The sequence below is a fragment of the Delphinapterus leucas genome, chromosome 15, assembly GCF_059928025.1.
Source record: "Delphinapterus leucas isolate spDelLeu-1000000601 "Yukka" chromosome 15, BTC_Dleu_Yukka2, whole genome shotgun sequence".
In the NCBI taxonomy this organism is placed as follows: Eukaryota; Metazoa; Chordata; class Mammalia; order Artiodactyla; family Monodontidae; genus Delphinapterus; species Delphinapterus leucas.
Window position 1 is genome coordinate 62,870,269 of NC_143143.1, and position 25,138 is coordinate 62,895,406.

At 46.3% G+C, this 25,138-nt stretch overlaps 2 protein-coding genes across 2 annotated transcripts in view; one reads left to right on the forward strand and one right to left on the reverse strand.

Moving 5' to 3' along the window:
• Positions 1-5,487, forward strand: part of EFCAB8 (EF-hand calcium binding domain 8) — a 41,902-nt gene extending 36,415 nt beyond the window's left edge. Inside the window, 1 exon segment of the mRNA XM_022592695.2 lies at positions 359-5,487. Within this exon segment, the coding sequence (XP_022448403.2) occupies positions 359-644 (286 nt within the window). The 3' untranslated portion in view covers positions 645-5,487.
• SUN5 (Sad1 and UNC84 domain containing 5) lies at positions 3,303-23,635 on the reverse strand. Its single transcript, XM_022592688.2, is given in 13 exon segments — positions 3,303-3,623; positions 4,695-4,781; positions 5,300-5,467; positions 6,043-6,158; positions 7,116-7,194; positions 13,276-13,384; positions 13,976-14,010; positions 15,299-15,348; positions 19,081-19,142; positions 20,046-20,112; positions 21,106-21,174; positions 21,370-21,428; positions 23,418-23,635. Coding segments are annotated over 13 exon segments (1,143 nt in total). The 5' UTR covers positions 23,504-23,635; the 3' UTR covers positions 3,303-3,467.
• Positions 23,636-25,138: the final 1,503 nt, after the last annotated feature.

The window sequence follows — 25,138 nt, forward strand, 5'->3', positions numbered from 1 at the left end:
GGACAGGAGGGACGTTCCAGGCAGAGGGAAGAGCATGTGCAGGGTCCCTTCCTCTTCAGAGGGCTTTTCTAGGGCCATGGTTTCCCCTTCTTTCAACCTGAATCCTTACTGAGGTGTCTGAATGGGGCAAATCTGTAAGATTAGTGTATATAAAGCCCCTAGGACCGGACCTTTATAGCAGGCACATAATAGGTGCTTAGTAAATGCAGTCAGCAGGGCAGAGCTTCATCCCTGATCTACACCTCCTCTGGAGTGTCCTCCTCTGGGTCAGCGCTCCAAATCCTAGAGGCCATGATGGTCTCCCAGGAGACCAGTAAGGCTGAGCTCTCAGCCCTTCTGCCTCTGGCCATGTGTGCAGGTTCCACAAGACCAAGCCGGTGCTCTTGTGCTAACGCTGGCAGACCTTCCACACGGAGGATGTCCTGAGCATGGCCAGGTACCAGAACCAGTTCCTTGGGACCTCCTCCTACAATGGGAACATCCTCTTCTGGAACATCAGCATGTTCGGGCCCATCCTCCATTTCAACGCCTCTCAGAGCCCCTTGCCCTCACTGCCCAAGAGGGTAAGGTCAACAGAAACAAGCTGTCCTATTCCTTCTCTCTCAGCTGTAGGCCAGAACCACATAGGGCTTGGGGGTGGGTAGGGGACACCCTGGGAAGTGGAGGGAATGGTGGTGGCTTGTTCTGGAGGAGGTTGGGAGCTAGGGACGTAGGTGGTAGTTTTTATAATTATCCTCATTTGACAGATGAGGAAACTGAGGCACAGAGAGGTTAAGCATCTCGCCTAAGGTCACACAGCCAAGAAGTAATCGATCCAAATCCAGGCAGTCTGACTCCAGAGCCTGGTGGTGCTAGTTGTGTTCTTCCGAGATTACTGTCTCCTTGAAGGTGGCTCACTTCTGACCCATCACTGCTACAGCTTACTGCTCTGGTCTCACTGGGCTCTTGGTAGGACTTAGGAAGCCATACAGTCTCTGAATGACCATATCTTTGCAGATTAAAGCTGGAAGGGGCCTTCAGGGTCACCCTGTCCAGTAGTTTTCCAAACATGTTGTGGAGAGATGCTTGGAGGCTATTACAGCGGCTTCTCCAGAGCACTTCAGCTTTTTATCTATTTTACACTTTGGAGTTTTCCTTCAGATTAAAAACTACCTCAAAAATACTTGGAGGGCTTCCCTGGTGGCGCAGTGGTTGAGAGTCCACCTGCTGATGCAGGGGACACGGGTTCGTGCCCCGGTCCGGGAAGATCCCACATGCCGCGGGGCAGCTGGGCCCGTGAGCCATGGCCGCTGAGCCTGCGCGTCCGGAGCCTGTGCTCCACAACGGGAGAGGCCACAACGGTGAGAGGCCCGCGTACCGCAAAAAAACAAATAAACAAAACATTCTTGTTAATAACGAGGCCGGTTCTCATAAAAACTATGGAAATAATGCCAAGTTGGATATGAATGGCTCCCAGGTCCGCTGGTGGCTGGGAGGGGGCAGGGAGTGGCAGGAGGATGAGGTGACCCCTTGAAGCCACACTGACCATGGAGACCATTAGAGGCAGGCCCTGGGACTGGGTGCTGGAGGGTTCCCAGGGGCTGGTGAGGAGCCTGCCTGATGGCCAGAGGGGTGGGTTCTGCTGCAGGACAAGGGCCTGTCCGGTGTGCTCTCCCAGGAGATAGTGTATTTCTGATTTATCCACCCTCCTAATGTCCAGCTGAACCCTTGCCAGTCTCTCCACCTGCCTCCCCCTGCCTGTATGGAGTCCCTCCCTTGCAGGTTCCATCCCTGTGCCCTTTGCGGCTTGAGCAGCCTGCCCCCTTCTAGCACAGCGTCACCCCGTCCCCGAGTACTGGACCTCCTATCACCCGCCTGGGGCCAGAGGTTAACAGTGATCATTTACCTTGGTAATCATTTACCCATCATTTACACAGCACCTACTGTGTGCCATGCTCTGTGCTGAGAGCTCCATGGGTGGAACAGTGGTAGATACTCACAGTAGATACTGGCTTTAGCACTTCCGTAAGCTCTTATGTAAATACTAGAACAGGTGAGACTCAGCTATGACAAAGTTTATGCACATAAAGAATGAGTGACTGATTGAGGGAACAGGAACAAAAAAATATTTACATCTGCATTTCTAATCGTATACAGTGATGACATGGAACACGCTATCAGAATTTATAGAATTTTCTTACAATGTTTCTAAAGTTTCCCAGAGTTTTTCCTTTACAGGATTTCAGATATTTTATAATTTTTTTTCAAGTTTTAAAATTGTGGTAAAATACATGTAACATAAAGCTTATCATCTTAACCTTTTTAAAGTGCACAGTTCAGTGGTATTAAATACGTTCATAATACTGTGTAACCCTCACCACCATCCATCTTCATAGTTCCTTCCATTTTGTAAAACTGAAATTCTGTACCCATTAAACACTAACTCCCCATTCTCCCCTCCCCCAGCCACTGGCAACCTGTCTACTTTCTGTCTCTATGAAGTTGACTAAGTATCTTATAGAAGTGGAATCATACTGTATTTGTCTTTTTGTGACTGGCTTATTTTATTTAGCATAATGTCCTCAAGGTTCATCCAAGTCATGGCATATTGTGGAATTTCCTTCCTTTTTAAGACTGAATAATATTCCATTATATGTATAGGCCACATTTTGTTTATCCATTCATCTGTTGATGAACACTGGGGTTGCTTCCAGCTGTTGTGAATAATGCTACTATGAACATGGGTGTACAAGTATCTCTTTGAGACCCTGCTTTCAGTTCTTTTGGGTAAATATCCAGAAGCAGGATTGCTGGGTCATATGGTGATTCTATTTTTAATTTTTTTGTGAACCGCCTTACTGTTTTCCACAGTGGCTGTACACCCCTTCCCACTAATAGTGCACAACGGTTCCAGTTTCTCTGCATCCTCATCCACACTTACTGTTTCTGGTTTTTTTTGTTTTTTTTTTTGCCGATAGCCATCCTAATGGGTGTGAAGTGGTATCTTATTGTAGTTTTGATTTGCATTTCCGTAATGATCAGTGATGCTGAAACACTCTTGTGATGGTCAGGTATGGGATTTCTCATCTCCCACATCATCTGATACAACAGCCATAATTCTGTCCCCATTGTACAGATGGAGAGACTGAGAGGGCTGGGTCTTGCCCAAGGTCACACTCAGGTCAGGGGCAGAGCTTGACTTGAAGCCAGGAAGCTGGGTCAGGTACGGGCATCAGACTGCCTGGGGTTGAATCCTAGTGCTGCCATTTGCTGGCTGTGACTTCTGGCAAGTCATTTTTTTTTTTGCTTGGAGACTTCATTCTCCCCATCTGTGAAATGGGGACTCATGGGACTGCTGTGAGGGTGCCTGGGTACCCAGCACATGATTGATAATTGCTAACTGAGCTTCAGACATCAAACCCTAGCCCACCCTCACTTTTCGGGGCCAGAGGACACTCAGACTTGGGCAGGGGCGTGAAGAATAAACTTTAATCTCTCTCGGGGTGGGGCCTCTAGTTAGGCTGCTCTCTGGGTGGGGTCACAGAGCCGTGCACACGCACTCGGTATAGGCAGGTGAAGCGTGGGTTCCCCCAGTTGCTTGATATCTTCACCTTGACTGCTCCAAAAGTCCTGGGAGGGTGGTTCTAGAAAAGAGTCACAGACGGGGGGCAGCTCGCCATAGGCCCCCACCCGGCCTGTCCAGAGGAGTGTTTGGGAGAGAAAGGGAACCCTCCATTTCCTCAGGTGGGGAAACTGAGGCTCAGAGAGCAGAATGTCCCAAAGCCACACAGTAAGTTGCTACTCAGGGGCTGGGATGGAAGGGGATGAGGCCAGAGGACAGATAGACTGTGATGAGGAATGCGTCCCAGCACAGCACATACGTGCTCCGGGACCCTGGGCAAACCACGCCCTCTCTGGGCTTCAGTCCCCGTCTGTAAGAGGGAGCGGTAATACCTGCTTCTCAGGGTTGCCGTAAGCATGAAATGAGATCTTGGGGCCAGATGGCTTACTGGCACCTGGCACACAGTAGGTGCTCCGTAAGTGCTTCGCCCTCCCCTTTTTGCACCCTCCCCAGAGGGGATGGAGCCCAGTGCAAAAGGGGGCCTTGGCCTGTGAGATCTCACTGGATGGTCTCAACCTACCAGGGAATTACACCACGGGAAACTGAGGCCCAGAGAGAAAGGGAATGGCCTGAGATCACAGAGAACGTTTGGCTGGGTCAGGATTTGGGTCAGGGTTAGCCTGATTCCCAAGCCTAGACATCCCACTGAGCCTCAGGGCCATTCCAGCAGCCACCCTCTGGTCCTGCTTCTGTCCCCAACTCCCTCCCCTCCAGGCCTCAGCTTCCCCACCTGTGGTTGGACCAGGTGCTGATCATGTGGCCCCCCAGTATGGAGACTCTAAGTTTGAGGCCAGCAACCCTGGCCTGACGGGCCCCACCTGCTCAACACTTGCTGTCCCTGGGAGGAACCACAGCGGGAGGGATCCTGGGCAGGTCAGGGAAATGGAAGCGAATAGGTCTCCTCAGGGTCCTACCCTAGGCCCTGGGCAGTAGCTCTGTCACTCTGGGCCTCAGTTTCCTCATCTGTCAGTGGGTTAGTGACAACTGTGCACCTCCTCGGGCTGCTGGGAGATGAAGTGGGGGCCCCTGGGTAAAGCCCTGCACGCAGTGTGTGTTCATCAGGTGCTCAACGTGGGCAGCTTTTCTCATGTACCTGGAGCTGGAACATCTGAATGATGTTTTCTGGCTGAAACTGGAACGCTCCCAGGAACACCTCCTTCTTTGGGGAAACTTCCATGCCCTGGAGAATCAGAACCACAAAGAAAGTGTCAGGCACAGGTAGGACATCTAGAGGGTGCTGCCTTCTCCCAGCCGAGACTTGCACACCTCCCAGGATGGGGAGCTCCCTACCTCTTTGGGCACCGTAGCATTGCAGCACAGAGTAAATGAATAGGAAAGAGCATTGGACTGGGAGTCAGTAGGTTAGGGGTCCACTTCTAACTCTGCCATAGACTTGTAGGGTTTGATGTTTCCCTGCCCTTTCTCTGAATCTCCAGTTTTCTTATCCGTAAAATGGGGGCTTAATGGTCTCTGAAGACTAAATTGGCTCTGAAAAGCTTGGGTTGAAATAAAGTACTGTTTACCCCCTTTCCTTGAAGGCTGTGATCTGACCCCAACCCTGCCCATTCCCAGCCTTAAGGTCCAGCCCCTGCAGGCTTCGGGAATTGTGCAGACAGTTTATCACAGTGCCTGGAATACTGCCATTATGAGCTGTTCCCTCCCTCAGTTAAGCATCGCTCCCGGCCAGGGCGTGCTCACATAGATGACGAAGTCCTTGGGGGCAGTGTCCAGGCTGCCTGACAGTGAGATGGTCTTGGGGATGTGCTGCAGTGTCAGGTTGGACAGGTAGACCTTCTGGGCCAGTTGGATGGTCACCTGGCCTCTGTCACCCGAGAAGGCCCAGCAGTTGCCAGGTGTCATGTTGGGCTAGAAGTGGCAGATGCAATGAGGGCTTTGCTGGGTGGGTGGGTGGGTGGGTGAGAGCAGATTCCTCATCCCACCCTGGCTTGCCTAGACCTCATCGGCCCTCCTGGATGAGCCAGATCCTTCCTGTCTACAAAGCTTGGCTCGAGTACCACCAGCACCAGGAAGATTCCCTGACTATAGGTGGTAGCAAGGATAAGCCTTCCCCTCAGCCCAGCGCAGCGAGGGCAGGGGCCTTCTCAGGGCCCTGAGGGTTCCCTGCCCCTCAAGACTTGAGGGCTGGGGGAGGGTCCCTTTCCAGTGCCAAAGCAGGCTGTCCTTGCCCCTGTGCCTGCCCCCCCCAGGGGTCCCTGCTGTCTGCACTCGCCTCTTGCCCTTGCTCCCTGACTTCTCCCCAGAGCCCCCCTTGCCCCATCAGTTGCCCCCTTTCTCTGCCTCTGCACCCCGCTCTCTTGTTCCTACCCCTGCCCCAGGCCCCCACCCCCTGCACTCTCGCTCCAACCTCTGCCTTCAGTTCCTGCCCCCAGGCCCCTGACCACACCCCTGCCACTCTCCCCAAGTCCTGCCATTCCTCCTGCCTCAAGGATCACGTCCGGGGGCTGTGCATAGTTCCAAAGCCGGATCCAGTTCCAGTAAGAGCGAGCCTTGTCGTGGTTGTATGTGGCTGACGTTTGCTCATAGTCGATGGAGGCCCCTGTATGGGAGGTGATGGTGCAGGGTTGGGGGGAGGGGTGTCTCAGCTGAGCAGCCCTGGCTTCTGCCTGGTGGAGGGGAGACTCACTATGTGCCGGGGGAGCACTTTGGAAGAGTCACTGGTGCTCTCTGGACTTTAGTGTTCTCCTCTGGGAAATGGGAGTAATAATAGTAACAATAATAGTAGTAACGATAGCATCCATTTCATAGGGTTGTTGTGAGGTTACGAGGAGTTAATACACCAAACTTTTTCCAGCAGCGCCTGGTGCGAAGTAAGGTGCTTGCTCACTTACGTCAGCCTAGTTACTATAACCTGGTTATTATTACTATGGCCATGATTATACCCATTTCACAGAGGAAAAAACTCCGGGCCTGAGAAGTTAGACTGATGCCTTCTGACCCTACATCTCCTTGGGCCTGCGGGTGCCTGCGTGAGCTGGTACTGTCTGCACAGGGCAGCCCACCCTGCCGGCCCACCTCCCTTCTTTCCACACAGCCCCTCACAGGGGCACCTTTCACGTCGGTTCCCTTAGTCTGGAACGCTTTTCCCTCCTCACCAGGTCTCAACCCAGTGCCCTCCTTCCCACCCCTCTACTGCAGCCACTGGCTTTATTTTTCCAAGGCACGATTGCCAACTGTAATTGGCCCGTGGTCAGTCTCCCCAGCCGGGCAGGGACAACTCTGCTGACCCCTGGATTTGGAGGATGATGGGTGGGGGAGGGCTGGGGAAGGGCCTCCCCTCCCCTCCCCACCTCAGCTGCCATGGGAGAAAACGGAAAACTGTAACAAGGAGACCAGCTGGGAGGCAGAGGTTAGCTCTGAGGACAAACTTCCCAGCAGCAGGGTGTGCCCCAGACCAGAACTGAAATCACCCTCTGAAGGGTATCTAAGGAAACTGGAGGTGGGCCGATTGGTGGGGCAAGGGGGAGGGGGAGGGGGGGCAGGGAGAGGCGCTCACCTATCGACTTCAGGGCAAAGTCCGGCTTTTCAATGTAATCTCCTTGGATCATCTTCATTATTTTCTGGGCCATTTTTTGCTGAGAAGGCAGAAAACCCAAGCTGTGCACTCGTGCGTTCTTATGGATCATGGTCTACAGGTGTGTTCACACCAGGTGATGTGTGCCTTCAGGACTCCCTCTTGTCCCTACCTGCTTGCCCCTGCGTGGTCCACACACAGGGCTGCCCCGTGCTATGCTGTGAGGAAGCCCAGGGCCAGCCCTATCCCACCCATGGGGTTACTTAGTATTTTCACACCCACTGTGATGGGATGTCACACACGCAGGACCAGGGGTCTCAGTGAAGTTAAGGGCAGGGGAGCTGGAGTCAGACCTTTCCTGCTAAGAGCCCTTGGGCTATTTACCGCCCCCTGAGTCTCGATTTTCTTGTCTGTAAGATGGGCTGATAATCGCGTCCACCTCCTACTTTTGCAAGGATTAGAGCTGAGACTCAAAGCCGCTACTATATGCCAGGATTGTCTTCGGCTTCACGTATGGTCACTCTTATGCCCCCACAGCAACCCTAGGAGGTATGTACTATTATCATCCCCATTTTAAGGAGGAGAACCCTGAGGCACAAAAGGGTAACTTGTCCAGGGTCACACACCTGTTAAGAGGCAGACCCGGGAACTTGGGTTCCAGAGTTCAGGCTCTCAACCACTATGCTCTGTTGCCAGAGAAAGACCGCAAAGCGTTTAGCATAGTTGGTGCTCAGTAATCACCGGCTATTATTCTGTTAGACTCTTCACAGCGGTGACAGATTGTATTTTCTAAAAATGGCTGCAAAAATGTCTCCCGTTCCCCGCTCCTCCTTCAGTGTGGCTTTGACACCCTTCTCATGGAGACGTGGGACTTCAGTTCCTTCCCCATCGGTCTGGATGGGCCTGTGACTATGGCAGGAGTGATGCTGTACGACTTGTGGGCTCAGTCCTAAAAGGTGAACCGCCTGCTTCTCTGGGGACGCTCACTCTTGAAAGCCAGTTGCCGTGTTGTGAGGAAGCCCGTGCCATACGAAGGGACCACTATGGGTGCTTTAGTCAACAGCCGAGTTCCCAGCCGACAGCCAGCATCAACCTCCAGACAAGTGAATAAAGATTCCTCCAGATGATTCCAGACCCAGCTATTGGGTCACCCCTAGCCTTCAGGTCTTCCCAGCTGAGGCCCCAGACATCATGAAGCAGTGACAAACCATCCCCGCTGTGTCCTGTCTGAATTCCTGACCCACAGAATCTCTGAACATAATAAAATGGTAGTTTTGCACCACAACGTTTTAGGTTGGATTGTCATGCAGCAGTGGTAACTAAGATGATAGCTAGAGTGTTATAGGGCCGTGATTATTACTCTATTTCGTTGATGTGGAAACTGAGGCACAGAGAAGTAAGAGCTGAACTCCAAAAGGTAAGAAAAGATTTTGCTCATAAAAAGATAAAAAAAGAAAAGATACTGCATCTATAAATTAAGAATAGGAAAATAATATGAAAAGGAGCACCGAGAGAACAAAGAGAAAACCGTTACGAATTCAGAATACATTAGCAGAAATGAAAAACTCAGTAGAAGGTTTGGTAGCTAAAGCTGACAATGTTTTCTCAACTGCAGAGCAAAAAGATAAAGAGAGGAAAATGGGGTGAAAAAAAAATCCCAGAGTATTAGTTTAGGAGTTTGACATCCACATAATGAGTAGTTTCAAAACTGAGACTAGAGCAACCAGGGCCAGGGGGAAATCATCAATTTAATAACATGATTAAAGAACATTTCTTTTTTTTTTAATTGAAGTATAGTTGATTCACATTGTTATGTTAGATTCTGGTGTACGGCAAAATGATTCAGTTATACACATCTATATATTTTTCAAATTCTTTTCTATTATAGGAAGAGATGTTGAATATAGTTCCCTGTGCTATACAGTAGGATCTTGTTGTTTATCTATTTCATATATAGTAGTGTGTATATGTTAATCCCAAACTCCCCCTCTAATTTATCCCTCCCCCCTTTCCCCTTTGGAAACCGTAAGTTTGTTTTCTATGTCTGTGAGTCTGTTTCTGTTTTGCAAATAAGTCCATTTTTATCATATTTTAAATTCCACATATAAGTGATATCATACGATATTTGTCTTTCTTAAAGAACATTTCTTAGGACTAAAGAACACGTTTCCAAATTAAAAGGGTTCCAAGTGTGGCCAGCCCATAGGCATATTATTGTGACATTTCAGCTATAAGGTAAGAGGTAGGGCTTCTAGGTAAGATGTAGTAAGTTACAGAGAACCAATGATCCCACTAAAAACAACTAGAAAAAGCCAGATAGTTTACTAAATCATATTTTAAAACCATCACTGAGCTATGAAAGAAACAGGAACAGAGGAACTAAAATTCTAGAGAGGGGACAACCACTCTAAAATGTGCTGACATTCTTAAAAAAATCCCTGGGGCATTTGATGATTCTGGGCATGGGTTGAGGATCTGAGTTTGGGTCAGACAAGGGGCTGCTACTGGTAAAAGAGAAAGTAGCAAAGTTTTTAACAGTTACCTACAGTGGGTGGGACAAAATTGGAGATTTGAGGAGCCTTGACCATGACCACTTTCCTCCATTAGATGCTAACTGAACCCCAAGACTATGTAAGAAGCTAAAGGGCTACTTTGAAAGCTTCTGAAAGGCAGAATAAAACTTCCTGGTCTCACAAGCCTTAGTAAACAAAGTCCCTCTGAGGAAGTGGACCCCAAAACAAAACAAGCAAGAGGTTAAAGCCTTAGAAAAGTGATTCTCCTTATTGTGTGCCAGAATCACTGAAGGACTTGTTGAAACATAGATAGTTGGTTCCCATCATCAAAGTATATGATTTGGTAGGTCTGGGTGGGGCCCATTAATTTGAAAATTTTAACATTTTTCCAGTTAATGCGGACGCTGCTGGAATAGGGGCCTCACTGTAAGAACTCATGCCCTAGAAGAAATGCTAAATCAATACTGAGTAGCTACAGCTGTGCTTACCTGAGGGCACTAAACCAATTATGGGTACAATTAGAGGCTGAGAATCCAAGCTTGACCCTGGCAGGTAAGGCTTCCAGTGGGGTCAGAGATTTTGTATCCAAAATTGGAAACTCAAAGCCCAGAAATAAATCCACACACCTATGGTCAATTAATATTTGACAAAGAAGGTGAGAATATATTGATACAATGGAGAAAAGACAGTCTCTTCAGCAAGTGGTGTTGGGAAAGATGGACAGCTACATGAAATTAATGAAGTCAGAACACACCCTCTCACCATACACAAAAATAAACTCAAAATGGCTAAAAGACTTAAATATAAGATATGATACCATAAAACTCTTAGAAGAGAACATAGGCAAAACATTCTCTGACATAAATTGTACCAATTGTTTTTCTTAGATCAGTCTCCCAAGGCAATAAAAATAAAAGCAAAAATAAACAAATGGAACCTAATCAAACTTATGAGCTTCTGTACAGCAAAGGAAACCATACACAAAATGAAGAGACAACCTACAGACTGCGAGAAAATATCTGCAAATGATGCGACCAACAAGGGCTCAATCTCCAAAATATACAAACAGCTCATACAACTCAATAACAAAAAACCAAACAGCCCAATCAAAAATGGGTAGAAGACCTAAATAGACATTTCTCCAAAGAAGACATACAGATGGCCAACAGGCACATGAAAAGATGCTCAACATTGCTAATTATTTGAGAAATGCAAATCAAAACAACGAGGGACTACCTCATACCAGTCAGAATGACCATCATTAAAAATTCTACAAATAACCAATGCTGGAGAGGGTATAGAGAAAAGGGAACCCTCTTACACTGTTGGTGGGAATGTAAATTGGTGCAGCCACTATGGAAAACAGTATGGAGGCTCCTCAAAAAGCTAAAAATAGAGTTGCCATATGATCCTACAGTCCCAATCCTGGACATATATCCAAACAAAAGTGTAATTCGAAAAGGTACATGCACCCAATATTCATTGAAGCACTATTTACAATAACCAAGACATGGAAACAACCTAAATGGCCATCAACAGATGAATAAAGAAGATGTGGTATATATACATATATAAAGTGGAATACAACTCAGCCATAAAAAAGAATGAAATAATGCCATTTGTGGCAACATGGATGGACCTAGAGATGATCATACTAAGTGAAGTATGTCAGAAAGAGAAGGACAAATACTATATGATATCACTTATATGTGTAATCTAAAATATGACATGAATGAACTTATTTACAAAACAGAAACAGACTCACAGACATAGAGAACAGACTTGTGGCTGCCACGGGGGAGGGGAGGTGGGGGAGGGATGGACTGGGAGTTTGGGACTAGCAGATGCAAACCATTATATATAGAATGGATAAACAACAAGGTCCTACTGTATAGCACAGGGAACTATAATCGATATCCTGTGGTAAACCATAATGGAAAAGTATGAGAAAGAATATATATGTATGTATGACTGAATCACTTTGCTGTATAGCAGAAATTAACACAACATTGAAAATCAACTATATTTCAATAAAATAAATTTTAAAAAATCGGAAACTCAAGAGGCCTCAAACACATGGCAGCCTTTCCCATCAAGACATTTACGAGGACTTCCCTGGTGGTGCAGTGGTTAAGAATCTGTTTGCCAATGCAGGGGACATGGGTTCGATCCTTGGTCCGGAAGATCCCACGTGCCATGGAGCAACTAAGCCCGTGCGCCACAACTACTGGACCTGCACTCTAGAGCCCACGAGCCACAACGACTGAGCCTGCCCGCCACAACTACTGAAGCCTGCAAGCCTAGAGCTCGAGCTTCGCAACAAGAGAAGCCACCCCAATGAGAAGCTCGCACACCGCAACGAAGACCCAGCACGGCCAAAAAAAAAAAAAAAAAAAAATTACCAATTTTTGAAACTGCACAGGCAGGAGGCTAGAGGGTTAAACTGAAAACCTCTGACTAAATCCTATAAAAATTGCAATCCAGGTCTGAACCAGTTCAATGCATGTTTACACAGAAGTGATCAGTATACTTCATCTTCCTTACAAAGAAAAGGGGGAACTCTCCCTGTTTGAAATTATAATTATCTGGAGCATCTAGTTCTTTTGTAAACAATGTCCAGAAAACACTAAAAAATTACCAGACATGAAAAGGCAAGACCATAAGATTGATACTCCAAAGAAAAAACGGAAAATAGGAGACCATAGATGATCCAGATATTAGATTTAGCAGACAAGGATTTAAAAATAATTGTGACCAGTATGTTAAATAAAATAAAGGAAAAGACGGACAGCATAGATGAAATGATGGAGAATTTCACCATAGAATTAAAAACTATGAAAAAGAATCAAATTTATGTTCTAGAACTAAACAATACAATATATGAAATTAAGAACTTAATGGAAAGATTTGAGTAGATTGGACAGAACAGACTACAGGATTATTAGTTAACCTGAAGAAATATGAAGAGGAAGTATCAAAACTTAAGCACATAGAGAAAAAGAATGAAAAAACAAGCAAACCAGGTAATAATATAGGAATTATGTGGAAAGCACTCTAAAGTTTAGCATAGATGTAATTGGAGTCCCAGGAGAGGAGATAGATAATGGGGTAGAAACAATATTTTAAGAAGATAATGGGGTAGAAACAATATTTTAAGAAATAATAGCTAAGAATTTTCCTAAACTATTGAAAAAAAATCAACCCATAGAGTCAATAATTTCAGCAACCCCCCAAGCAGATTAAATATAGAACACTGGAGGTAAAAAGAATATCCTACAAACTCTCAGGAATGAAAACAGATCACACTCAAAGGATGAATAATAAGAGTGACATTAAACTTCTCTAAAGCAACAGTATAAAATAGAACACAATAGTGGACGTCTTTCAAAATCCTCAGGGGAAAATTTCCTATCTAGGATTCTATTCCCAGCCAAACTATCAATCAAGTGCAAGAGTAGAGTAAAGATGTTTTCAAACACGCAAGTTCTTAAAAAAATAATATACCTCTTAGTTTGCTCTTTCCCAGGAAATTATTGTGGGATATGCTCCACCAAAACTTGGGATATGAGGAGTGGGGCATCAAACAAAGAGAGGTCAGGTGTTTGGGGGCAGAATGGCCAGCATCTCACCTCATCTGACATGGCTTCCATCTTCTGGAGCTTGGCAATGAGCTGATTCAAGTTACCTCGGAGGTCCTGGATTTCCCCAGCATGATGTTGCACCTTTTCTTGGTACATCCTTATGAGGAAGGAGTGAGAATATGGACTGACCAATTTGTGATGCTGCTGCTATTACCCTCAGCTTCTACCTTTGCCAGTCAGCCCACAAAGAACTAGCTTCATATTTTTCCACTCTCATGGACCCATCCCTGAACCTACCCAGAAAGTTCTTATCTCTAAAATATTACTCATGCTCTTCCTTCTGCTTGGACTATCCAACTATCCTTAAACCCAGCTCATTCCTTCTAAATATTTGAGTATTTTGTCTGCATTTAAGGATGCTGCCACCAGGTGGTATCTTGTTGGTTAAAATTTCTTATTTGCTGAGCACTAACTATGGGCCAGGAACTATTCAAGACAGTTTACATCTTCATTAATACCCATAATTACCTAGAACAAGGTGGATGTTATACCTCACTCATAAATGGGGAATCAAAGGCCCAGAGATGTGAAGTGACTTGCATAAGTTTAGCCAGGTAGGAAGTATGGAAGCTGGGATTTAAACCCAGGTTTTCTGGCAGAGCCCACAGTCTTAGCCAATACGTCTCAGGTCCTGGCTATAGCTCTGGTTTTTAGGTGATAATAGGACTATTTAGCAGATTCTTCTTACCTCAATCTCTGCAGTGGACCATTTATGCTGTCATCCTGGTGGGGTGTTGAGGAAAGCAAGGGATCTTCTTCAGATGACCTAATCTGGGCCCAATAGAGTTTCATCCATCCATCCTCCCACAACCATAAATCCATCCACTCATCCACTTTCCTATTTATTCTTCCACCCACCGACCCACCCATCCACCTGCCATACATTCAAAATCCAATTTACCCTTCTTTTCATTCATCCATCCACATACACTTCCATCCACCCTTTCCCATCCATCTGCTCCTCCATTTATCCAATCTTTCTTATCCATCTACCCTCCTATCCATCTGCCTTACCTTATCCATTGACCGTCTCATCAATCCATGCACGCATGCATCCCTCTACCCTCCCATCTATCTACCATCCCACTCAACTATCCATTCATCCATCTATCCATTTACTCAGGCTATCCCATCTGCCCTCCCATCCATCCACTCTCTCATCTGTACACTCTTCCATTCATCCATCCGTTTTTCCCCCTATCCCTTTCCCCCATCCCTACATCCATTACTTCCATCCCCCATCCATTCACATTCCCAGCTGGCCATCAAGACATCCAGCGTTGATCATGTCCACCCTGTGCCTGGCATTGAGGTGGACATTGCTGGAATGAATCAGACCTGGCTCTGCCTTCAAGGACTCCTAATACAGTTGGGGAAATAGTTATTACAAAAAAATTGCATTTATGTTTACAGAAAATTGTGGGAGAGGGGAATGTGACTACCTCTGCTTAGGTGTTCCTGGAGGAGGTGACATTTTAACTGGATCTTGAAGCATATATATGATGAAGTTCATGAGGGGAGAAGAGCAGAGGGAAGGACAGGCCCATCAGATCCCCTTTCTCCCTAGGGCTCTTTTCTGTCCTTAGACAGGGAGCTCTGGCCACTGGTTTCCTCCTCCTCCTTCTCCAGGAACCACAAAGCAAATGGTCTCATCTCAGTTAAGCAGAAGAACAAACTGCCTTGAATAGAGAGAAATGTGTTCCCTGGCCTCACCATCCCACTCTAGGTGGGGGCCTTGACAAAGAAGAGATGGGTCACTTCTGGGAATGAGTGACAGGAGAGGCGTCCTGGAGGAGGAACTATGCCTCTGGTCCTCAAAAGTCACATTTTGGCAGGAGAAATGGGTTCCAGGTGGGTGGCATGGCAAAGGCAGAGATTTGGAGCTGGAATGAGTCAGGAACTGAGTAGGGTCCAGTTGTGACCCTAAGAGTGAAAGGAGCTTATGAAGGCGACATTGACTGGCTGGGGTGAGGCCAGTCAGTGGTGGGGCCTGAAGAGAGCACACACTCACCTGCCAGACATCCATTTTGGACAGCAAGTGCATAGAAAACATCCAGAATCCTGTGGGGATGGGGGAATGAGAATGAGCCATTTAAGATGAAAGGTTAAGAGCTCTGGAGTGAAGCCATCTGGATTCAAATCCCAGCCTTGCCACTTACTAGCATTTGGGAGAAGTTACTTAATCTCTCTACACTTCAGTTTCCTCCTCTGTAAAATGGGAATAGCAGTCATATCCACTTCATGATTGAATGATATCATATATGCAAAGTGTCTCACATAAACCAACTAATCTGTCTCCTTTCCCTCTCCTGTCTCAATCTTACTGGGGATAATTGACAAAGAGAAGAAAAGGGGGTGTGGTCTCCCCTGCATTTTATGATATCTGGGCTGCCTGAAATCTCATTATTCAAGCCATTATTAAAAGCTTGTAAAACCCATTGGTTGTTCATGATAAAACGCTCAACAAACCAGGAATAGAATGGAGCTTTCTCAGTCTGAAAAAGGCCATTTATGAAAACCCACAGTTAACATCATACTTAATGGTGAAAGACTGGAGGTCTGCTCTTGCCAGTTTTCTTTCTTTCTCTTTCTTTCTTTCTTTCTTTTTCTCTCTTTCTTTCTTTTTCTTTCTTTCTTTCCTTCTTTCTTTCTTTCATCTTCCTTCCTTCTTTCCTTCCTTCCTCCTTCCTTCCTTCCTTCCTTCCTTTCTTTCTTTCTCTTTCTTTCTTTCTGTCTTTCCTTCTTTCTTTCTTTCATCTCCCTTCCTTCCTTCCTTCCTTCCTTCCTTCCTCCCTTTCTTTTGACAGCACCGTGCAGCTTGTGGGATCTTAGTTCCCAGACTAGGGATTGAACCCGGACCCTGGCAGTGAAACCAATGAGTCCTAACCACTGGACCACCAGGGAATTCCCTGCTCTTGCCATTTCTATTTAACATTATCCTGGAGATTATAGCCAGGTCAATTAGTCAAGAAAAAGAAATAAAAGGCAGATGACATGATGTTGCATATAGAGATCCTAAAGTATACAAGACTGGGTGTCTTGCCTAGTGTCAGCAGTAACACATGAATTTGGCAAGGTTGCAGGATACAAGATCAGTACACAAAAATCAATTGTACAGTTGATCCTTGACAACAAGGGGTTGAACTGTGGAGTTCACTTACATACAGATTTTTTTCAATAAATATACCTTCGGCTCTCCATGTTGGGGGGTTTCACATCTGCAGATTCAACCAACTGCTGATCGAAATTTCCATCTGCAGTTGGTCAAATCTGGGGATGCAAAACCTGCAAGTAAGGAGGCCTGACTGTATTCACATGAATTTATATAAGGGATTTGAACATCTGCAGACTTTGGTATATACAGGGGTTCCTGGAACCAGTCCCCCTGAGGATACTGTATTTCTAAACGCTAGCAATGAACAGTCTGAAAATGACATTAAGAAAACAATTCCATCTATAACAGAATGGCAAAGAATAAAATACTTAGGAATAAATTTAACAAAAGAAGTACAAAGTTTTCACTCTGAAAACTACAAAACATCATTGAAAGAATTAAAGGAGGCATAGAGTTATTCATCAATACTGGAAAGACAGCCCAATGTTCATAGATTGGAAGACTTCACACTGTTCAGGTGGCACTACTCCCCAGATTCATGTGTGGATCAACGCAATCCCTACGGAAATCCCAATGGCCTCTTTTGTAGAAATGGAAAAGTTGATCCTAAAATTCATATTGTAATGTAAGGGACCCATAATAGCCAAAACAATTTCTAGATTTCAAAACTTACTGTAAAGCAACCAATCCAGGGCAGTACTAGCAAACAGATAGACACATAGGTCAATAGTATAGACTTGAGAGTACAGAAATAAACCCTCATATTTATGGTCCATTGATTTTCAGTAAGAGTACCAGACAATTTAATGGGGAAAAGCAGTCTTTTCAATAAATGGTGCTGGAACAATTGTATATCTACTTCAAAAGAATAAGGTTGGACCCTTACCTCACACCATATACAAAAATTAACTAAAAAATGAACCATGGACCTAAATGTAAGGGCTAAAACAATAAAAATTTTAGAAGAAAACATGGGAGTAAATCCTCATCACTTTGGGCTAGACAATGGTTTCTTAGATATGACACCAAAAGCACATATCACAAAAGAAAACACAGATAAATTGGACTTAATCAGAATTTACAGTTGGCCTTAATCAAAGGACTTTATCAAGAAAGACAACCCACAGAATAAGAGAAAATATTTGCAAATCATATATCTGATAAGGGACTTGAATCCCGACTAATAAGGAATTTTTAGAACTCAAGAATAAAAAGTCAAACAATCCAATTTAAAAATGGGCAAAGATCTGAATAAACCTTTCTCCAAAGATGATATACAAATGGCCAATAAGCGCAAGGAAAGATGCTTAGCATCATTAGTCATTTGGGACATGAAGTAAGAACCATAATGAGATATCACTTCGCATGACCTAGGATGGCTGATAAAAGACAGACAATAATGATTGGAAGGGAGATCAGCTCAGTGCTTAGTGTCCTCTTAGAGGAGTGGGATAGGGAGGGTGGGAGGGAGACGCAAGAGGGAGGAGATATGGGGATGTATGTATATGTATTGCTGATTCACTTTGTTATACAGCAGAAACTAACACACCATTGTAAAGCAATTATACTCCAATAAAGATGTTAAAAAAAAATAATGGTTGGAACCCTCACACATTGCTGGTGGGAATGTAAATGGTACAGCCATTTGGAAGAGAAGCTTGGCAATTCCTCAGATAGAGTAATCCAGCAATTCTACACCTAGGTATATACCCAATAAAATTGCAAACACGTGTCCATGCAAAAATATTACAGGAATGTTCATAGCAGCTTTATTAATAACAGCCAAAGAGTAGAAACAACCCTAATGTCTATCAGTTGATGGATGGATAAACAAAATGTGGCTTACCCATACGATGGATTTTCAGCCATAGAAAGGAATGAAATGCTTACGTATGCTACAAAATGGATGAACTTTGAAAACACTGTAAGTGAAAGGAACCAAAAGACAACATATTGTATGATTCTATTTATATGAAATGTCCAGAATAGGCAAATCCATAGAGTCAGAAAATAGATTAGTGGTTGCCTAGGTCGAAGGGGAGGGGGCATGGGGAATGACTGCCAGGGACTGGGAAGTTTCTTTCGGGGGCAGTGAAAATACTGGAATTTGCTAGTAGTGATGGGTGCACTATTCTGTGAATATACTAAAAACTGCTGTGTTATACACTTAAAAATGGGGTTATTTATGGTATCCTTAATAACCTTAATAAAGCTATTTAAAAGAATCTTATCTGTTGGGTTATGTTGCCTAGGAATTTCTAATTTCCTAGGAAATTCTCCCCCCGCTCCAAACCCCGTGGTGCCCTTAAGTGGAAGGAGGAGATTCCTTTGCTTGAAAAAGCAAAGCTGTGATGCGATGGTGGTGGTGGTGTCTGGTAGGAAGCCATAGAGACCCAGAGAGAGAGAGAGAGAGACATGATTATCATAACATGGTCTGGGGAGAGCTTTACAGTTTTCAAAGTTTTTCTTAGCTTTCAAAAAATTTTCTTGGTCATTGTTTCATTTAATCTTCCGAGCAACACTGATTAGACAGATGAGGAAACTGAGGCTCCTAGAGGGGCAGTGTCTGACCCAGTGTCACATAGTCAGTGCCAGAGCCCTCACTCTTTCCCTTCCCAGGATGGGCAAGAGCCCAGGGATACCTCCACCTGGGATGGGGCAGGGCTCTGGGTACACACCAAAAGCACAGAGGATCAGAACACCTGTCTTTCCCATGAGCTTGCAGAGGAACAGCTTGCATCTGGAAGACAGAGAAGCAGTGGTCAAGGCGAGGTAGGGCTTTGCACAGCCTAGTAAGTCTTAGCCTGGCTCTTGCCCCGTTCCCACCCCAAGAGACAGGTTCCTTTCTGGGCAATGACACTCTCTCCCTAATGCTGGCCATATTCTGTGGCTCCACAGCATCTCAGAGGAAAGAAAGCTCTTACCTCAGTATCTGGGGCCATCAGAGATCAACTCGCAGTGGTCACCCATGTCCTTCTCACTCCCTCCATCTATATACTGTTTGTCCCCTCCCTTCTTCTCTCCCGGGAAGTGCACCCTTCAGGGTTTCGTTCAAATGTCCCCTCTGCCTACAACCTCCAGAGTCAACACTCCCAGCTTGGCACTGTTTTTGGTGTCTGCCTGCCCCACCCAACTGAGAGCTCATGAGTGATGGAGACCAGGTTGGGCCCAGAGTAGGCATTAAGGAAGCGTTTAGAATATAAACTTTAAATGAACGAATGAAGGGGGAAACTCTTGCAGGAATTTAGAGGCATTTGCATGGGCAGGGAACAGAAAGGGAAAGAATGGGACAGGCATTGCAGGCGGGAAGAACGGCCTGTACAAAGGTACGGAGGTGGGAAGAGGAATAGTGGGTCCAGGGAGTGAGAATCCTAGCTGCCCCATTGCTGGCCCAATGGATCCACAGCAGAAAACAGAATAAGAGGAGCTTGGAAAGAAAGGGAGGGACAAGATTTCAGAGGGCTACAGGCTGAGGTGCTGGAGCGATGGGGAGCCACACTGGGGTCTGGGGTGAGGCGATGCGATAAAAACCGGGTTTGAGATAGCTTATCTGAGGGGAGGTCCAAACCAGTGATGGGGCTGCCATGGTCACCAGTGTACGGTTCCAGTCCCCATAACCCTCCCCTCACCTGCCCCTGCTCACCTGCAGGTGTTGAACAGAACCTGGTGGGCCTGAGTCCTCAGGAAGCAAGCCAGGCGGCTGATCCAGGCTGTGGAGGAGACAGGGAAGCAGTGAGTAGCTGCACTCTCATTCTTATCCTGCAACAACCCACAGGGGTGAGACCCTGTTGTTGGGAGACCCTCTCAATTTGCTATTCGAGCCCAGGACAGTCCTTTGCTCTGCTGATGGGTAAGCACCAGCTTGGGGTGAGTACTGGAGCTGCAGTAAACCCGCTAGCAGCCAGTGGTTAACAACACTTAAAAGTGACTCAGGCACATGAAAAGCCTGAGATGTCCTTGCTAATGTCCATTCCCAGACGCTGAGAGCTTCTCAGTAGAAGAGTCCTTGTCTGGTTCATCCCCGGGTGCCTAGCATTGCCCCGCATTGGGGAGCTAGGCAAAAAGTAGGGGTTCAGGATGGATGAATAGGTGGAAGGATGCGTGGATAAATGGAAGAATGGGTAAGAGAATGGCTTGGAAGATAGCTGAATAGGAAGATGAATGAGGATGGGAGAATGAGAGGGGGGTTAGAAGGATGAATGGGTTGATGACTGGTTGGATATGAATATTAACAAATAAAGGTATGGGTGAATTGATGGATGACTCAGTGAATCGATTGGAGGGATGGATGAACTAATGGGATACGTGGATATCCCAGAAGGTGGATATGTGAACAGAGGGTTGGATAAATGACTGAGTGGATGAATAGTGGAAGTGTGGCTGGATGAACATAGAAGACTGATCTTTAGGGTGTGGTCAGAACCATGTCCTTGAAGTGAGGGTGAGTTGCATCAAATCATTCCCACGACTTCAGAGGCCAGCCTGGTGGCAGAGCAGAAAAGGCCTGGCAGTTAGCTTCTCCTCCAGACAGCAAGCCTCTCTCTTAGTCCCTCTCTCCAACCGTCAGAGAGCCTCGCTGGAATGACACCCCTGACACCTCTGAAGGGAAGACCTCCAGAGCTCAACCTGCAGCCTGACTTGAGGCTGGGCCCTCTTCCCAGGCCCATGTTGATGGCCCAGGCAGCTCTTCTGTGTATACGTACACATACATCCCAGCATGCCCTGGGTCAGGCCTGAGGCATTGATGCGGATAGGCAACAGGAAGGTGTCACCTGCAGAGAGCACACGGCTGTCATGTCACTGCCAGCCTCTGGGATATGGTGCCTGCAGACACCGGGGAGCATCCCTGCCCCCTTCCCTGCCCCTCCCCTTGCTGGGTGACCCTGGGTTGTCCATTTGACATCTTTGAGCCTCAGCCCCTCACTGCCCACAATGACCCTGGGATCCCCTCTCCCCTCCCTTCTCACCTGTGTTTGACAAAGCCTCCTCTGTCATCCTGCAGGTGTTCCGGCCTCGTTGGATGACCCTGGCAACAACAAGATTCACAATTGCATTTTACAACTTACAAGGAGTGTGGCGTCCCCATTTTCCACATGGAGAAACTGAATTGCAGAAAAGTTTGCTCAAGAACACAGGACTGCGAATCAGGGAGAGACCCAGGTCTGGCTGACCCCCGATGCAGGTCTCTTTAGAGGAAAGGACTCAGTTTGCTATGGCAGTCTTCCAAAAGCCACTCCCTCCTCTTACTGGCAGAAGGCTGGTTTTGGTCCCTTGTCCCCTTCTCCCCCAAGTGATTTAGATGGTCCTGATTGGTCTCAGCCTGTTGTATTCTCAGTCCCCTTGCTGTTGGCACAAGGATGGGGAAGTCTGCAGGGGTGAGGTGTGGGGGTGGATACAGGGGTCTGGGACTTGGGGGAAAAGTTTTCTCACTGCTAAGCTGAGACCTACAGGATGCAATACCCACTCTCCTTCCACCCTATATGGCCATGCTTCTGTGTGACTCCTGGGACAGTGGTAGCCATCTTGTGACCATGAGCGGAGGCCAAAAGGGAGAGCAAAAAGACGGCAGGAGGGACTTCCCTGGTGGCGCAGTGGTTGAGAGTCCGTCTGCCGATGCAGGGGACACGGGTTCATGCCCCGGTCCGGGAAGATCCCACATGCCACGGAGCAACTAAGCCCGTGTGCCACAACTACTGAGCCTGCACTCTAGAGCCCATGAGCCACAATTACTGAAGCCCAGGCACCACAACTACTGAGCCCACGGGCCACAACTACTGAAGCCTGCGCGCCTAGAGCTTGTGCTCCACAACAAGAGAAGCCACTGCAATGAGAAGCCCACGCACTGCAACGAAGAGTAGCTCCCACTCGCCGCAACTAGAGAAAGCCCGCACAAAGCAACGAAGACCCAACACAGCCATAAATAAATAAATAAACTTAAAAAAAAAAAAAGATGGCAGGAACCTGCATCTTGGCTGGCACTGCAGAACCTCAGAATTAATGTTCTCTGGAGCCACCCACACCTTGGGACCTTTGAATATGTGAGATAAATTTTCTTTATTCCTTTAAAAATTTTTTTAATTGAAATACAGTTGTACAATATTTTATAAGTTACAGGTGTACAATACAGTGATTCTCAATTTTTAAAGGTTATAGTCCATTTATAGTTATTATAAAATATTAGCTATATTCCCCGTGTTGTACATTTTTCTTTCTTTTCTTTTTTTAAAATTTTTATTGGAGTGTAGTTGCTTTACAATGTTGTGTTAGTTTCTACTATACAGAAAAGTGAATCAGCTATACGTATACATATTTTCTTTATTTCTTAATGTAATGGTCTCCAAACATCATTTTTTATTATACTCCCAATGTTATTTATATATATATATGTATAGCTATACATATACATATATATATATATATATCTCTACAAGTGTGCTGATATATTATTTGCCCTTTCAAATGTACAAGCTTTATTTGTACCTGCCTGAGGAATATAAATTAAAAGAGGATGAGCTAAAGGAAAGTACATACTGAAGTTCTAATAATTTTTCCCCTTACCCCAGTGAACTGTTTTGTACACCCTCTTGGGATATACACCTGTTCTGGGGGCCCAGACGTAGGCATCATTTTGAGCTGGAATTTCCATCACCTGCAGCCAGAGGTCTCCTACAGATAAAGATGGCAGAGATGTGTGTTTTCTCATTTACTATCTGTCTCCCTCACGTGAGCTCCACAGGGGCAGGGACCACACCCATCTGGTGCAACGCCACGCTCCCAGCACTCTGCCCAGTGCCTAGCACACAGAAGGTGCTCAGTAAACACGTGCTGAAAAGAAAACCACCCCACCACTTCCTGGCTGGGACACTTTAGGAAAGCCACTGTCTAATCTCTCTGACCTCAGGTGCTGCATCTGTAGGCGCAGCTGGTAATGCCCGCTGGCTTCCAAGAAAAGGCTGAGGGGCAGCATTTTGTAAACTGTCAAGGGCTGGGCAGAGGGAGGGGATGCTGTCCTCACCTCCTGGATCTGACCTCCTTGGGGACGCGGGCCACATTTTTGTGTGGGCCACATGAGTTCCCAGGGCTCCTTGAGGACCGGGGCATCGAGGTCCTTCTCTAGGATGGGGAATTGGTGGCAGGGCTCTCTGGGAGTCGGTGAGGAGGAAATGGCTACTTCTGCTGCCACCTCCTAGCCTTCCCTGGAAGGTGCCATGTGGAATCTTCCCTGGGTCAAGGGGAGCTGTTGGCACTGTGACCTCACAGAGCAGGTGGGGATGGTCAGCCCAGTCTCTAGCTTGGCCCTGGAACTTCCCCTTGGAGGAACCCATTCTGACCAACTTTCCATTTTAAAGATGGAGAAATTGAGGTCTCAAGAAAGGAAGGGCCATGCCAGGGATTCTGGGGCTGGACAGGGGAGAGACCTGGCATGCCAATATCCAGGCCATGCTTTTTCTTGCTCCCAGGCCCCTTTCTGTCCCAATCTTCCCACATTCTTAGGCTGTACACGAATTTATTCTGTAACGTCGAGCTTCTCCTTGGTGTTTTGTATTTTACATAATACAAAATGACGTTTATGTGTTGTTGTCTTAATAAAGTTCTACTTTTTACTGGTGAAAAAGAAAAGCATACAGAAGGCTGTGGTTTTTCAGTTAGTCCTGCCTGTGAAGAGCCTATTTGGATTGTGGAGCTAAAAATGAATTCACTTCTTCCCCCTGGTGGCAGTTGCTCAAATTGCAGGCTAAGTACCTGTGGTAAATAGAGTAACTGTCCTCCAAAGAGGCTCACATACTAAAACCTGAACATGTAAATATTTTAGGTTACGTAAGGGGAACTGAAGCTTGCGGATGAGATTAAGGTTGCTAATCAGCTAACCTTGACATGGGAGAATATCCTAGATTATCCAGGTGGGCCCAGGGTAATGATAGGGGTCCTTATAAGTGTAAGAGGGAGGCAGAAGAGGAGAGAGATGACAGCATAAGGAGCCTAACTTGCTGGTTCTGAAGATGGAGGAAGGAACCATGAGCCAAGGAATGAAGGCCAGGAAGTGGATTCTCTTCTAGAGTTTCTAGAAAGGAACAAAGCCCTGCCAATACCTTGATTTTAGCCCAGGGAGACCCATTTTGGACTTCTGACATCCAAAACTGTTAAGGTAATAAATTTGTGTTTTAAGTCACTAAGTTTGTGGTAATTTGTTATAGCAGCAATAGGAAACTAAGACAGTGCCCTGAAGAATATTTGGTGAAGGGGAAGCCCTGAAATGCTGCCACTGTCATTGTTACAAGGGCCTTTCATTGGTGCATTCATTTAGTCATCGAACAAGTATTTATTAGGCACCTGCTATTTGTTAAGCACAGGGGTGAGCAGAAGCAGCTCCTGTTCTCGGGGTGGAGGGTAAAGTGGCTGCAGAATAGCCTGCACATAGCAGGTGCTCATGGAACAGTGCTTGTCATTGCTGGTTGGGAGTTGGGGCTGGTGAGAATCTCCCTCCTTTGTTTCTACTGGCTGTCACCCAGTGTCCCCTGGTGCTTGAAATGTGGAGGAAGAGGAAGTGTTCATGCCTAGAGCAAACACTAAGAGTGGCTTTGGTCAATATTTGTGCTGCTTTCCGCTGAGTCTGCTGTTTGCCTTGGCTACAGCGAAGACCAGGAGGGCTGGTCTTATGCATCAGTGGATAAACTGAGGCCAGAGGAAGGATATTAGGGAGCATGCAGCTGGCTCCGTTCATTCCTTTCTGCCTAA